The sequence below is a fragment of the Centroberyx affinis genome, unplaced genomic scaffold, assembly GCF_046629955.1.
Source record: "Centroberyx affinis isolate AG114_WGS23_722 - 3 ecotype Tasmania unplaced genomic scaffold, CSIRO-AGI_Caff_v1 ptg004195l_1, whole genome shotgun sequence".
Taxonomy (NCBI): domain Eukaryota; kingdom Metazoa; phylum Chordata; class Actinopteri; order Beryciformes; family Berycidae; genus Centroberyx; species Centroberyx affinis.
Genome location: NW_027281946.1, coordinates 40,641 through 55,040, shown reverse-complemented (window position 1 = coordinate 55,040; position 14,400 = coordinate 40,641). Strand labels below are relative to the sequence as shown.

The 14,400-nt window shown below is 38.8% G+C and overlaps 1 protein-coding gene across 2 annotated transcripts; it reads right to left on the bottom strand.

The window, feature by feature from the left end:
- Positions 1-2,024: 2,024 nt before the first annotated feature.
- Positions 2,025-13,738, bottom strand: LOC139664052 (ER membrane protein complex subunit 3-like). 2 transcript variants are annotated; one of them, XM_071542865.1, is made up of 9 exons: positions 13,677-13,738; positions 11,203-11,404; positions 9,998-10,055; positions 8,865-8,958; positions 8,545-8,649; positions 7,851-7,932; positions 7,345-7,424; positions 6,969-7,051; positions 2,025-5,790 (listed from the first exon to the last, which is right to left on the bottom strand). In XM_071542865.1, exons 2-9 carry the CDS (start codon positions 11,355-11,357, stop codon positions 5,662-5,664), a joined length of 786 nt encoding a protein of 261 aa, XP_071398966.1. In that variant the 5' UTR covers positions 11,358-11,404; positions 13,677-13,738; the 3' UTR covers positions 2,025-5,661. The 2 variants fall into 2 exon arrangements, with proteins under 2 accessions (XP_071398966.1, XP_071398967.1); XM_071542866.1 differs by lacking the exon at positions 13,677-13,738 and adding an exon at positions 13,324-13,443.
- Between the last annotated feature and the right edge of the window lie 662 nt (positions 13,739-14,400).

The following is a 14,400-nucleotide window of genomic DNA, read 5'->3' as shown; positions in this document are numbered from 1 at the left end:
GTAGATGTATTAGCTATTTTGTATAGACTTTGAGACACACTCTCACGCCACAAGTCCATTTTCTCACGCAGTGAAAAACAAATTCTTAACTGATAACGTCGCGACGCGAAAAAAGGAAACTGACAGCAGGACAGACGAGACAGAGCAGCACCGTGCAGCAGAGAGTTATTCAGACCATCTGAATAGCGAGAAATATACACAAATGTATTATATTGTAATTTATTCCCATGCATGCTGCTCAGAGTAATCTCAGTCAGCAGCTCTTCTGCGTCTCTCCCTCTCCTCTCGCTCCGTGCGCACGCAGGCAGGAGTGAGAGTGAGTTGCTATGGTTACGGGGACGCTCTGTGTCTGTCGCTCTGAAACTTTCTCATGATTCCCAATAATAGGTTTTTTAGGTTAGTATGCCTATGCAAGATCATGAATGTAAGCGCCTCAATGCTGAAATCTAGTAATATAACATAATTTTACATTTTTGGTTAACATTATACAGGGTTGCTGTTTCTTGACTTAATCTAAGAGGTTAGGTGGTGTAGAAATGCAGGAAATTTGTTTTAAATTACTATTTTTTTCTGACCCTCCCACCAATTATGTATCTACCCTCCGTAGAAATGCAGGAAATTTATTTTAAATTACTATTTTTTTCTGAACCCCCCCCTCCGAAACAGGGTCCCCCCACCTGCCAAATCCCACTTTAACCCCTGAGTATAGAAACAGAGTTTTTCTTAGTTACTGGAAAATGGAAATTGAATTGGAATTTTTTACATTTCATACTGCATTTCATTCTGTTATTTCTAGATTGGATTACATAGGCTATTAATCTCTGAGAGGTCACAAATGCAAGAATATCCACAATATCGACAATAGCCAATGTATATCCATTAGTAAGAAAATCTCCCTCTTTATCACAGCCTAATGTTGGCAGGTATGCCAGTAGCTTTTTGCCTTCGTTACAATTCTTTTACTGTTAATATTATCATATAGGCTTATCCCGCCTCCAGGTGTTTTCTTGTAAAGCCATATGACAACACAAAGTTAAGAGCCTATGCTTGGATACTTATCAGAAAAGTGCTCATTTCTGAAATGTATTTCATTGGTTTTGTGTTTGGGGAGGTATTTACCGAAAGAATCAGGTAACCCTTGCGTATTGAGGGTGTAATGATCCAGCAGGAGGCTTGGTGTCTGACTGTCGAGAGATTTGAACCTGGGATCTTCAGTTTACAAGTCGCTCTCTCTAACCGCTGGACCATCTCTCCTCTTCTAACAGGTGTCACCCTCTTGTTGAATTAAATCACCTTGTCAGCTGGTTGAAATAAAGTTATAAGATAAAGCTTAGCTGATAGTGATACACTTTACGATCAGCGCATTTAGCTGACAATCTTATCTGAAGACACACTACTGTTAACAGATACCATAATGTCAGCTGGAGGAATCAAACCAGGGACCTTCTAGTTACCGGTCCTGCACTGTAACCACTGGACCACACTGCCTAACTGAGGCACCAACATGATAACCTGGTGTTTAATGAAAAAAGATTAGAAGCCACCTGGCTGAGTAGTGAAATGTCCTCAACTCTTCATTTTAAGTCCAGTGGATTTTGTTTCTCTCTGTTTTTTTTTTTTAGATTATTAAATACGTTAAAGATTCTGTCAGAAAGTCAGATTTTTGTGTATGCAAACTTAAATTGGATCTTTGTGCCTGTTGTGCACATTTTACATTTCCAGTTCAGGCATCTTCCAGGTGCTGGAACAGAACCTGGAACTCACCAAAACCTTTTCCTGGATAATGATTAAAAACAAGACAAACTACAAAAAGAAACCAGAGTGGGGCGCAGTCGTCACATTAAATCTCTTTATTTGAAAATGTCCACAGGCGACCAGGCCAGGTACAACATACCCAGACAGACAGGAAGACGTGACCTAAGAAAAAAAAATCACACAACAAACTAATGATTCCCTCTAGTTTGTCCAGCAGGCTACATCTCAATCTGCGAGCCAAAGGAATTCTTCAAGGTACGGACTGTTCACTTCAGGAACAGGGATGTGATTTCTCAGGATTTCAGGCAAATTTTGGACAAGCATCTCCCATTCATTTCTAATGGGAGATCAGCGTTTTCCTGATCGCATCCGTATGAAAAGAGAGACACTTGCCGGGTGGCGATGATTCTCAATGATGACAATATTTGGGGCAGTCAACAAAATCAGACAAAAAAAAAATCACAGGGAATAATGATATAACATGAATAATCAATCTAACAATCAAATAGAAAATCAATAATCTGGTGTGTGCTGAATTGTCCGAAAATGAGCTCGACAAATCACAACCCTGATTTTTCTAGACTTCGGGTCAACAAGTCCAAAACCTCCTTCATGCCACAGATATTTGTGGTGAAAACTGGGCCTAGTTTCCAACCGCTGGCTCTTGCACCAACAGTTGGTCAAAAAACTTCACGATTAACATCTGAAGGAGCTCGTTCAGCCACGTAACGCTCCCCAAAAACAAGGCACTGCACATTTAAAACCACTGGACTCAACTTTCCAATGTCCCCCCCCCCCCCAATCTCTGATCATTTTTCACACTTAGGTACTTAAATAACACCGTCATGACAGCAGGACACTTGAGAACTGTTCCAAACAGGCAGAACACACTGTGGATATGGAGTTCAAACAAACACACACGACCCTGTTTCCCCCTGTATCCACCTGGTGTCTCTTTTGTAGCAAGGCGTGGGTCTTATCTTATTGTTGCTGAGTAGAAACTTTTAAAGCTTGTTTGCTAGAAGCAGAAATATTTTAAAGTAATAATCTGTAACGTCTGTAACTGCATCAACAGAAAATACAAACTCCGCCCACACTGTTTGATTGAAATAAGTGGGGAAAAGAGTTCAGTGCCAAAAAGAGAGGCTCCTGGTGGACACAGAGGATAAATCAGAGGGTCGCTAAACATTTTCAGGTCAGCTTTCAGTAAGAAATGTCGTTTCTCACCCTGGGACACAAGCTCAGTCAAAACATACCGGTGCTTTTGACATTTGCGGACCGTTTGGATGAAGACCCGTGACCCATTCTGCGTCCCAGGCCACAGATTAAGAAACCAAGATCGTAATAATTAAGAATCAGTTCAGAGGCCTGGTACCAGTGATTGCATTAGGCCGTTTCTCTATATAATATCAAGTTAAGGCTTTAAAACAAAAAAAAACAATGCAAACAGACAAATAAAAGCTAAGAACATGCTTATTCCACATATAACTCTCTTTATAACTCTCCACAGTATAACTCTCTTTATACTCTTTAAAAGGAAAAAAAAAACAACACAAGAGAAACACAAGGCAGTAGTCATCGTCCAAACATGTCGGTTTCATCTATTCGACATTCAGGTTTATTGCCTTGAAACATTATACTGCACTGGTATCATGAAGAAAATTAAGACGATGCAGCCGCTGTCAGGTGAAAACCTCCTGACTCCCAATTCTGTTTTTCGGTTTTAATTTTCTGCTTCTTCTTGTAAAATCAAAACACACATCGGAGAACTCGTCATCAACGTTCTGTCAGTAACTTTAGTATGATCCTCACCTCTCCTGTCCTAAAGCCTGTGTTACTTATTACTTTGCTCTTCAGTCTGATCCCAACAACAGAAAGGGGCGTTGTCTGTCTCCATCTTTTTCCAACTAGAAAACATGACAATGAGACTTTATGGACCGGACAGTTGGAGTTGTAGAATCAAATCTCAAATCTCCAATGATGATGAGGAGTTTCCAAAATATGTTTGATAGGAGATGATCGTCTGAGGGCAGCAGAACAATTTTTCCACCTCTGTTCAGACAGACGTGGACTCTACACCTCAGAGTTGAGGAGATATGGGCAACTTTAAAGGCAACAGAGAAGGGCAATATCGCGGATAACATGTAGACAACATAGTGGTTTTCAAGCAACAAAACGTATCAGGATAACATACTGCATACTACTTCTACATTGCCTGTATATTGTGTCCTTAGAGTGACTGAAAGGTGAGGCTACTTCATGCTGATCTGAGCTGATAGTGGTTTCCTCACTACTGGTGAAGGTTAAGACTGGGAACATAAAGCGTTCAAGACAACTATAAACTAGTTAGTTTGTCCAGCTGAGAACGATGACCTTTGAACTCTGGTGGCACCAAATAATGACACTGAGAGTCTCAGTCCTCTAACAAGAGAACTGAGGTGCGGTTCGTTAAGAGGGAGAATGTGATCTGAACCAACTACAGGAAACCACCCCAAAACGCAAGGGTTTATGGGTAGGAGGCGGCGGATGTTGACATCTGATAGCCAGCAGTTGTTCCTGCTTGGAAAGCCTAGCAGAGCAAAATAAAAGTGAGGGCAAACTGGAGATAAGGTCAAGATAAGGTGAGGTGAAAGCTACGGCTCAGACCAAAGAAAACAAACTGTTGGTGTGATCGCACCCTAACTCCACCGTTCAGTTCGCTGTAAGTCGCTCTGGATAACAGCATGAGCTAAATGACTACAGTGTAAATGTAAATGTGAAATTTCTGTCCTGCAGGTTAAAAGGATGAGTGAGCTGAGAATGTGTGAAAGCTCAACTGGAACAGCTGTCCTGAACGATGCTGCTGATCATGGACTTCCTCCCAAGAGGCTTTAGATCATTACATCTCCACTCACTGGTGTAGAATCTGCTGGTTTATTAAAAAAAAAAAAAAAACACCAAACGGGGTTCTGGAACCTTTGGAACCATTCTAGAACCCGTCTGCTCCATGTTCTAGAACTCGGTGGACCTCACGTTCCCTGCTGGAGAATCTGCTGATTCAAAGCAAGAGGCGCTTGAGCTGCCTCATATCCAGTCACCACGATATATTAAACATGACCACTTATTCTAATCAGGTCATTAATTAAGCCAATTAACACATTCATTAGCAAATATTACTATGTTAACATACTTAACATGAGAGGCATTAATATGCACTCGAGTAGTTTTGAGAAAATCAGCTATTCATTCATTCATTAATATGCAAATTTATGCAGCAAGGTGCTCCAAATTCTAATCAGATCATCAGCTCTATAGGTGGAACCTGTGGTGTGGATGAAGTTTCTATCATGTTCTGTTCTGTTCTGTTCTGTTCTATCATCAGTTATTCTGTTCACAAGGAAGTATAAGTCTAAACAGACAGACAGAGCTGTAGAACCTTAAAAACCTTAATACCTATCTGGTGTTTTTCTTCTGTAGAACCTTATTCTAGAACCTGTGTGTGGTGTGTTCTAGAACATGAAAACACAAAATCTGGTGTTTGTCTTTCTTTCTTTCTTTTTTTTTTTTAAAGAAAACATTACAAGACACTGATCTAGATCCTTCAGGACCGTTTCAGAACCCATGTGTCTCTTGTGTCCTAGAACGTCCAGCATCGTTACAGAACCTGTGTGTAGTGTGTGTTCTAGAACCTTCAGAACCCACGTGTCCCGTGTTACAGAACATGGAATACATGGAAACATAGAAGCTGTTTTTTTATGTTTTGTTTTTTTAAAGAAGACATTGTTGTAGAGAACGTGTAGAACCGTTCCAGAACAGTTGAAAAACATGAAAACATAGAATCTGGAGGTTTTTTTGTTGTTCCTAAAGAAGACTGTGGTGGTCTAGAACCTTCAGAACCGTCATTCCAGAACCCGCCTGTCCCGTGTCCTAGAACATGGTGGACTTGATGTCCTGGCTGAAGAAGGTTCCAAAGTTGAGGTCTCTGGACATCAGCTCCTCCTCCACGTTCTCCAGGGCCCACTTGTGTTCCACGATCTCCAGCGCCTCCCACTCACTCTGAAACACACACACACACACACACACACACACACACACACACACACACACACACACACACACACACACACACACACACACACACACACACACACACACACACACACACACACACACACACACACACACACACACACACACAGAGGGTTTGTTAGTCCCACCAATAAACACAGAGCACAGTCACTGAAAAGACACAGGTTCGATCCTCACAACAGCCTTCTGTCCTGTTGAAATGTCTTGGAAAGAGAACTAAAACGTAAAGACACACACTCCAGAGGTGGGGACTCAAGTCACATGACTCTGGCGACTTGGGACTTGACTCTGACTTGTACTCTGATGACTTGAAAAGGTTTCTAAAGTCTTGACTTGAGATCTTGTGTTTGTGTAAATGACTCAGATTGAAAGTGATGAGATTTGTTCCAGCAGACGACTGAATTTAAATTCTGTTTTCTGAATTTGTATGGAATGATTGAATTTATTGAAGTTGAAACTGATTATAGAAATCAAACTCATGATGCTCTTACCAAGATTTTATCCTATTAAAACCATATTGCATTGAGAAGTCCTAGATATTTCGTTTTCTTTAAGATATTAAGTTGATACTGGACTCTTGATTTGTTCTGACTTGACTTACTTTAAATTTTTCAATTTCAAAATTCCAGACTTCTCCAACAGCTTAATTTCTTGATTTAATTTGAGATTTTGTTGTGCAGTATGATTATTATGCCGATAGCCATCTTGGCCCAATAGATGAAGATTATTCTTCACAGCCACAAATATCGGAATATGTGAGGGAGTCAGAAAATGTGTAGTTGTATGTAAACTAAATTTGAAAAGAAAATGTGTCGTATGTATATTGGGACAGTACAGCTATATTTTTTTTGCCATACAAAACTTTTTAGTATAATTTCCAAACTTTTAAACACCTGGAGATGATCAAATTCTTTTACCAGACCTTTCCAGACCTGCGTAGAAAACCCTGAAAGAGGCTTTCTTCATCAGTTCTCTACCATGATACCATGATTGCAAATTGTCATCAGAAACACAAAAAAGTGTAATATGTAATCAAGCTTTGATGAAAAACAACATCACAGGTTCGGATTTTCTGGCCTTGAATCAGAAATTAACCATTGTATGTTTGAATCACAGAGACCACAGTAACGCTGTTTGACTTCTACCTTGAAAGCCTTGTTGGGGTCAGGGGGCATCGCCATGGCAGCGCCCGTCATCTGGTCCTGCATGACCCGTGATTGGTCAGCAGCTGGGAACAAACAAGAATTTTAACAGATGAAATACATAAACACTAAGAACCTACATCCCACCTCCCGTCTCTCCACACCTCCACCTGTCCAGCCAATCGTTAATTTGCCCATTTTTAGGCTCAGAGCTGTAGACGGTTCAGAACATGTTACCAACTTAGCTCCAGGGTCAAGTACGTTCTATGAGTGACAGACGATATCAGCCATAATTAAAGTGAAAAAAAAAAGGTTAAATTGGAGATAACAAGGTTTCTGCAGAAAGCTCCCTCCCAGTCATCATACTGGTTAAACTCACCGTTGTCCTGTCCCAGGATCAGGCTGTACATGCTCCTCAATCCAAACACATTCAGGAAGTACCAGGACGCTGAACTCACCCTGGGAAGTAATCAACCAATCACAACAAAATCTCAGCTGCTTTGTTGTTGGTGTGAAGAAATGTTTTCATTATCGACTGATTATTTCTTTAATTAACAGATTAATCATTTAGTCTATAAAATGTCAAAAATAATGACAAATGCCCATCACAAGTTCCCAGAAAAGTGATTCTTAAAATTGCTGACTGAGTCTGACCAGCAGTCACAAAAACCCCAAAGTATTCAGTTTATAGAAGAAGAGAAGACATGTAAAGAAGAAGAAACAAAGAAAAACAGCAAATCTGCAGCAGCAAAACGTTTGGTATTTTTACAAATGATTAGAACGATTAATTGACTATCAAAATTATAAACGATTAATTTTCAGACTAATAGTTTCAGCATGAGCAGGGTGTTCTGAGTTTTACATATGGTATGGTTTGTATTTTACCAGGAAGCGTCCAGTGACAGCAGCTCGATCCCTCTCTGTAACATGGGTTTGAACCTCAGCGTCAGGGGGAACGGCACCTTGGCTGCAGGACAAAACAACAACAACAACAACAACCATTAACAAACAACAGTGGAATGAGGAAACTGTAAGAGAAAAGCGCTTGACGGAAGAGTTTTCCCCCTCACAAAACGATCAGAAATCAAGTCTGTGATCACATCATGCACTTGTTTTTTTTTTTTAAAACACATCTGCACTTGTTTTTCCAGTTATTTTCAATGGTTTGGTTGTGGCAAAAAGAGCTGCCATAGAGCTATTATGGCCATTTTGTGTTAAGGCACAGTAAAAATCGTATTTATTGTCCCTTTAAAATGTCATGGTATCCCTTCAAAATCGTTAAATCTGACTACTGCAACTTCCCAATTGCAAGAAGCTGCAGTTTTTTTTTTAAATCAGAGGAAAAACAATCCTAAGACCTGAGAGAGTCTCTGGCCTGCAAGTCAAGTTGTGTGTTGATGCCAATTACATATATTTTTGGGGGAATTAGCATGAATTCAAATGATATAAAATTAATTATGTAGGTAAAGCTGTGTCTGCATGTATCACAGAAAAATCTGTTAACACTGTGCAACACCATTGGAGGGTTCAGTCTGGTTGCACTGAAAACGATGAGATGATTGACAGCTGATGAACTCACTTATGACGAATCCGGAGAAGGCCCAGTTGATCCAGCCACCAATCAGAATCATGGGCAGGACGTTGGTCAGGTTGCCCTTCATCATGTCTGTCAGCATGCTGGTGTCTGGAACCAAGGGACACACACACACACACACACACACACACACACACACACACACACACACACACACAAATGTAATCCAAGCACATAAATGAATGGCAAGAGAAAACGTAAACATAAACCGGGGAAAACCTTGTGTGTGCACATAGCCACACACATACACAGATATGACACACACACACACACACACACACACACACACACACACACACACACACCTGTCATGGGGTTCTTGGGGACGACCTTCCTCTTGACCTTCTTAAAGAAGCCGGTCTCCACGTTGTTGAAGTAATGCTTCCTCATGGCGAAAGACTGCAACGGTCAAAACGGTCAAGATCAGAACTCACTCTGTGTTCTAAAGCTCAGTTTTACTGTTTACATATTTTCATGTTTGCTTTATATGTTTTGAAATACATTTTTACATTTTTCTAAATTGTCAATAATCCTGCGTTTAACTAGGGCTGGGCAATAATTCAATATTATTGTTTATGGTATTTCAGGGGAATCATAAGGTGATGATATGGTGATTTGGGGAAATCATGACACACATTTCCGCTGTAAATTCTGCTATAAACAAAATGAAGCATGAAATATTTTAAGGAATATAATTTGAAAATGTCAGTTTTGTTTGACATCACACCTAACATTACCATTTGGTTCAATGGGACAAACATGAATTTGATTATTTAGAGAGAGAGAGAGAAAGAGAGAGAGGATGGCGAGAGCTGGAATCAAACCCACAACACTGTGAGTACATGGTGCCTTTAACAGGGTTCCTACACATTTTCAATTAAAAAAATCCCATACTTTTTCCAGACCTTGATTTGTTTTGAAGATTTTGTCTGGTGTTCAATATGATTTACGCAGATAGACATCTTGCCCCTGCTAACTAGGTCATATCACTGTATAGATGAAGATTGTTCTTCACAGAGACAAATATCAGAATATGTGAGATGATTGGCAGGGTTCCTACACGGTTTACATTTTTAAATTCCATATTTTTCTCAGACCCTATGTTCTTGACCGGATTTGATTTTGGTGGGTATTTGATATAATGCATGCTGACAGCGGCTGGGTAATAAGAGCGTCCCTCTATCTGAACATTATTCTTCACATCAACAAAAACTGTGGACTCAAAGTGGCTCTACAACAACATAAAAGCTAGAATTATGTGTGTATCGGACCTGAACCGCAACATTTTCCATACTTTTCCAGACATTTTTTTTTTAAATTCCCAAAATATTCAAGACCTGGAAATGATCAAATTCATTCTTAATACTTTTCCAGACTTTCCAGACCTGCGTAGGAACCCTGCTGCAATAAAGAGACACACAGCAGATGCAGCAGTTACCTGTCGGGGGATGTACTTCCCGTTCTCTCGGAGGATGCGGCTCCGCAGCAGCACCTGGCTGGAGAGGAGACACCACATCACAGTCACCTAAACACTCTGCTCCGTGATCAACAGGCAAAACAGATTCACAACACTCTGCAGTCTGCCAATCAGTCAACACAGGCAGCTCAAGTCTGATTTTTTTCCACACTTGAGTTTTATTTTTTTGGCTTAAATCTCAACAGCAAAAAAGAAAAAAAACATGGAAGTCCGATCTTTCAGGTCGGATTTAAACCAGATTCACAGATGGTTTGAAATGAGATTCAAATCGCAGCTTTGAAAAACGCAACTCAGCAGGTTATTATAGTTTGGGATTTTTCATTTGTTTTTTATTTTTTAGAAATGTTTAGTTTAGTTTTTAGTTTCAGTTCAAGTTTTAGTATTTTAGGTATGGGGGGTATTTTTTAAAGGTATAATGACAGAAGTTCAGAGCATTTTCACAACAGGTACTGTAGTATAGTAGTTGTATAGTTTATAGTAGTTGTAGTGTAGTTTTTGTGTATATATATATATCTTTTGTAATTCCGTGTTCTGACTTTTTACCTACCTCATTGTGTGTGTTTTTATCTAAATGGCTTGTGGCACTGTATTTAATTTGAAATATGTCCCAATTATGTTATAGGTTATATATTATTGGATCAGACCATTGTAGAAGGTAATTTGGATAGTTTTTCGCCTCTGTACCACTTCTGTTTTGTTTGAGACGTTTCACTTTTTTTCTTTTTGTTATTATTATTATTTTTTTTTACTATTATTATTTATTTATCTCTTATATTCTATTTATTTTAGTTGACTTTATTATTATTATTATTTTTTTTTTTATGTGATTATTGACTTTTGTTTTATGCTGATGTTGTTTTTCATTTACTTACTTAAGAAAAATCAATAAACATATTGATCAAAAAAAAGTTGTAGTTGTATAGTTTATAGTAGTTGTAGTGTAGTTTTTGTGTATATATATATATATATATATATATCTTTTGTAATTCCGTGTTCTGACTTTGTACCTACCTCATTGTGTGTGTTTTTCCTCATTTATGTGAATTGCTGCTGAAACACTGTAATTTCCCTTTGGGGATAAATAAAGTGCTCTATCTATCTATCTATCTATCTATCTAAATCAAACTCATTTTAAAATGCATTCACATTGATTTTTACATGTCTACCTGTCAGAAACCTGCTCCATGTCGACCTTCTTGTCGCTGTGCAGCAGCTGGGTGACATAGTGACGGATGATGCCCACGAAGAAGGTGATGAAGACGATGGGCAGGACGACCCACATCCGAATACTGGAGTCCAGCAGGAGCTCCGGACCGGCCATGGCTCTCTGTTCTCACACACACACACACACACACAGAGGGAGACGCTCTGACCGAGGGAGAGAGAGCAGAGAGGAAAGAGAGAGTGGAGGAGAGATCTGTCAGAATCTACAGGCGGTGATGACATCAGAATCAGAAAGAGAAACACTGTAACAATCATTAAGGGAAACTTAGTCATAGAGACATTGGTGCAGAGAGATATTTTTGGACTGATACTACGGATACACAATATATATGTATAGATGTATTTACTATCTTTAAATTTGACTATCGGGATGCCCCCAAAAAATATTCAAGTGTTCAATTCCTGGTAGAGCTGCAACGATTAATCGATTAGTTGTCAACTATTAAATTAATCGCCAACTATTTTGATAATTGATTAATCGGTTTGAGTAATTTTTTTAAAGAAAAATAAGTCAAAATTCTCTGATTCCAGCTTCTTAAATGTGAATATTTTCTGGTTTCTTTACTCCTCTATGACAGTAAACTGAATATCTTTGGGTTGTGGACAAAACAAGACATTTGAGGACGTCATCTTGGGCTTTGGGAAACACTGATCCACATTTTTCACCATTTTCTGACATTTTATAGACCAAACAACTAATCGATTAATCGAGAAAATAGTCGACAGATGAATCGTCAATGAAAATAATCGTTAGTTGCAGCCCTAATTCCTGGAATGTGAAAGTCTCCCAGCTGTGAATGTGAACTGAATTGGAATGACAGGAAACAGAAGTGAATTCCATTAAATTCCATGAGATTCCACTTCTAAGAGAGTTTGTCTCGACTCGCTGAACATTATAAATCACACATTATGAATCAAATAAAAGTTCAACAAAATCAAACACATCACACATTCAATCATAATGTATGGATTACCATGACATGTTCTGCATTAAATACCAGCTGAAAGGAACCTTTAACATTTTATGATATTCAGTATTGATAATATATAACACTAGGTGTAATCCAGTGGTGGAGGAAGTACTGAGATCTTTTACTTCAGTAAAAGTAGCAATACAACAATGTAGAGATACTCCATTACAAGTAAAAGTCCTGCATTCAAAATCTTACTTAAGTAAAAGTACATAAGTATTGGCAGCAGAATGTACTTAGAGTATCAAAGTAAACGTACTCATTATGCAAACTGTCCCCATTTAGAGAGTTATATTTTTCATAAATTATTGGAATATTAATACTGATTTATTGACATACATGTACATGTAAGCAGCATTTTAAAGTTGTCAACGTGAAGCTAATCTTAACAATTTAGCTATACTTTTGGGTAGTCTAATCTATAACAATGTTATTTTATAGTTATTTTATAAAGATGATCAAATGTTTTAAATATAAAATATTGATCTGAAAAGTAACTAGTAACTATAGCTGTGAAATAAATGTAATGGAGTAAAAAGTACAATATTTCCCTCTAAAATGTAGTGGAGTATAAGTACAAAGTAGCATAAAATGGAAATACTCAAGTAAAGTACAAGTACCTCAAAATTGTACTTAAGTACAGTACTTGAGTAAATGTACTTAGTTACTTTCCACCACTGGTGTAATCTCAGTTATGTGGGAAGAAAAAACATGGAATGTCACAGAATTTCATTGAATTCAACTTCCTGAAGTTTCAATTCAATTCCAGTTCTGTTTCCTGGAGGGTTTTTTTCAAGAGTTCATTCCTGACTTGACCCCAAACCCTGAGACACCTGGTGCAGGACAACAGACTCTAACACACTGACAGACCGACAGACCGACAGGACCTCACATCTCATTCAGTGCAAAGGGACACTGCAGGACATGTGGCACACATGGCAGACAGACGGCTACGCATTGCTCTCCATATTCTTTACGTATATTTAGGAGCTGTTTCCTTCCTAAAGCCTGGCTCAGACTGCCGTCCTGACCTGACTGAGCTGTCCGCATGAACAGACCTGTACCGTCCCACAGGCCTGATCCAGGACTCACCACAGGACTGGAGCATATGCTGCAGCGACCCGGGACAGCGGCAGCGCTTCTGAACAAGACTGTTCTTCTCTTTAATGGGATAAGTTTAGCCAAGACGAAAAAGTCCTAATGAAAGTCATTATGATCAGCTAGCTAGCGTTAACATTACAGCTTCACTGGGAGGCAAGTTAGAAAGTTGGCTAACGACGCTAGCCGGCTAACTTAGCTAGTTACCTTTCACCTTTGAACTATATTTGCCAACATATATTCGAACAAAATAACCATGGCAGTTTATTTGACAGACTTCGTCCGACATTGTCTATGATAGAGAATATTTCACATTATATGTCTCAAATTAACGGCACGTAACTTACCACATTTATGAAGTTTGTAAATCAGCAACAAACACGTTCCGTTGACGAGAGGTAAAGTTTCGCCGAAGAAGAAACGACTTCCTGTTCCAGGAGTAACATTGAACACGTGACAGAGTCCCAATATAATAAAATATAATATACACTACACTGTACTGTACTGTATACTATACTATACTATACTATACTTGAACGTATACTGTGTAACTTGTATTGTGGTTTTGTATTGTATTTTATATTGTAATATCTGCTTATAGCTCTCTTGGCTAGGGCTCCTTGCAAAAGAGATGGACATCTCAATGGGATTCACCTGGTTAGATAAAGGAGAAATAACAAAAAATATACTATATAATACAATTTGGGAAGGACCCACTTTTTCAGCCTGATATAAATCTATATGTCAAAAATCATAGTAGAAATCACAGCAGGCCTAAGTAGTTATATCACTTCACAATATCTATCATATCATATCATATCATATCATATCATATCACATCATATATCATAGCATGTCATATCATATCAGGCTCTCAGCAAATTTCACTTACCTTTCAAATTAAAAGCCCCTACATTTAAGTGAAAGAAATCCCACTGGTGGACAGCGACACCTGCTGGTCACATGAGGAACAGTACAGACTAGAGGAGAGGATTTTATAAAAGGCTATGTACTCTGGGTATACACCGACTTCACTAATATATATTCTTAGCTATTTATGGCACAAGATTG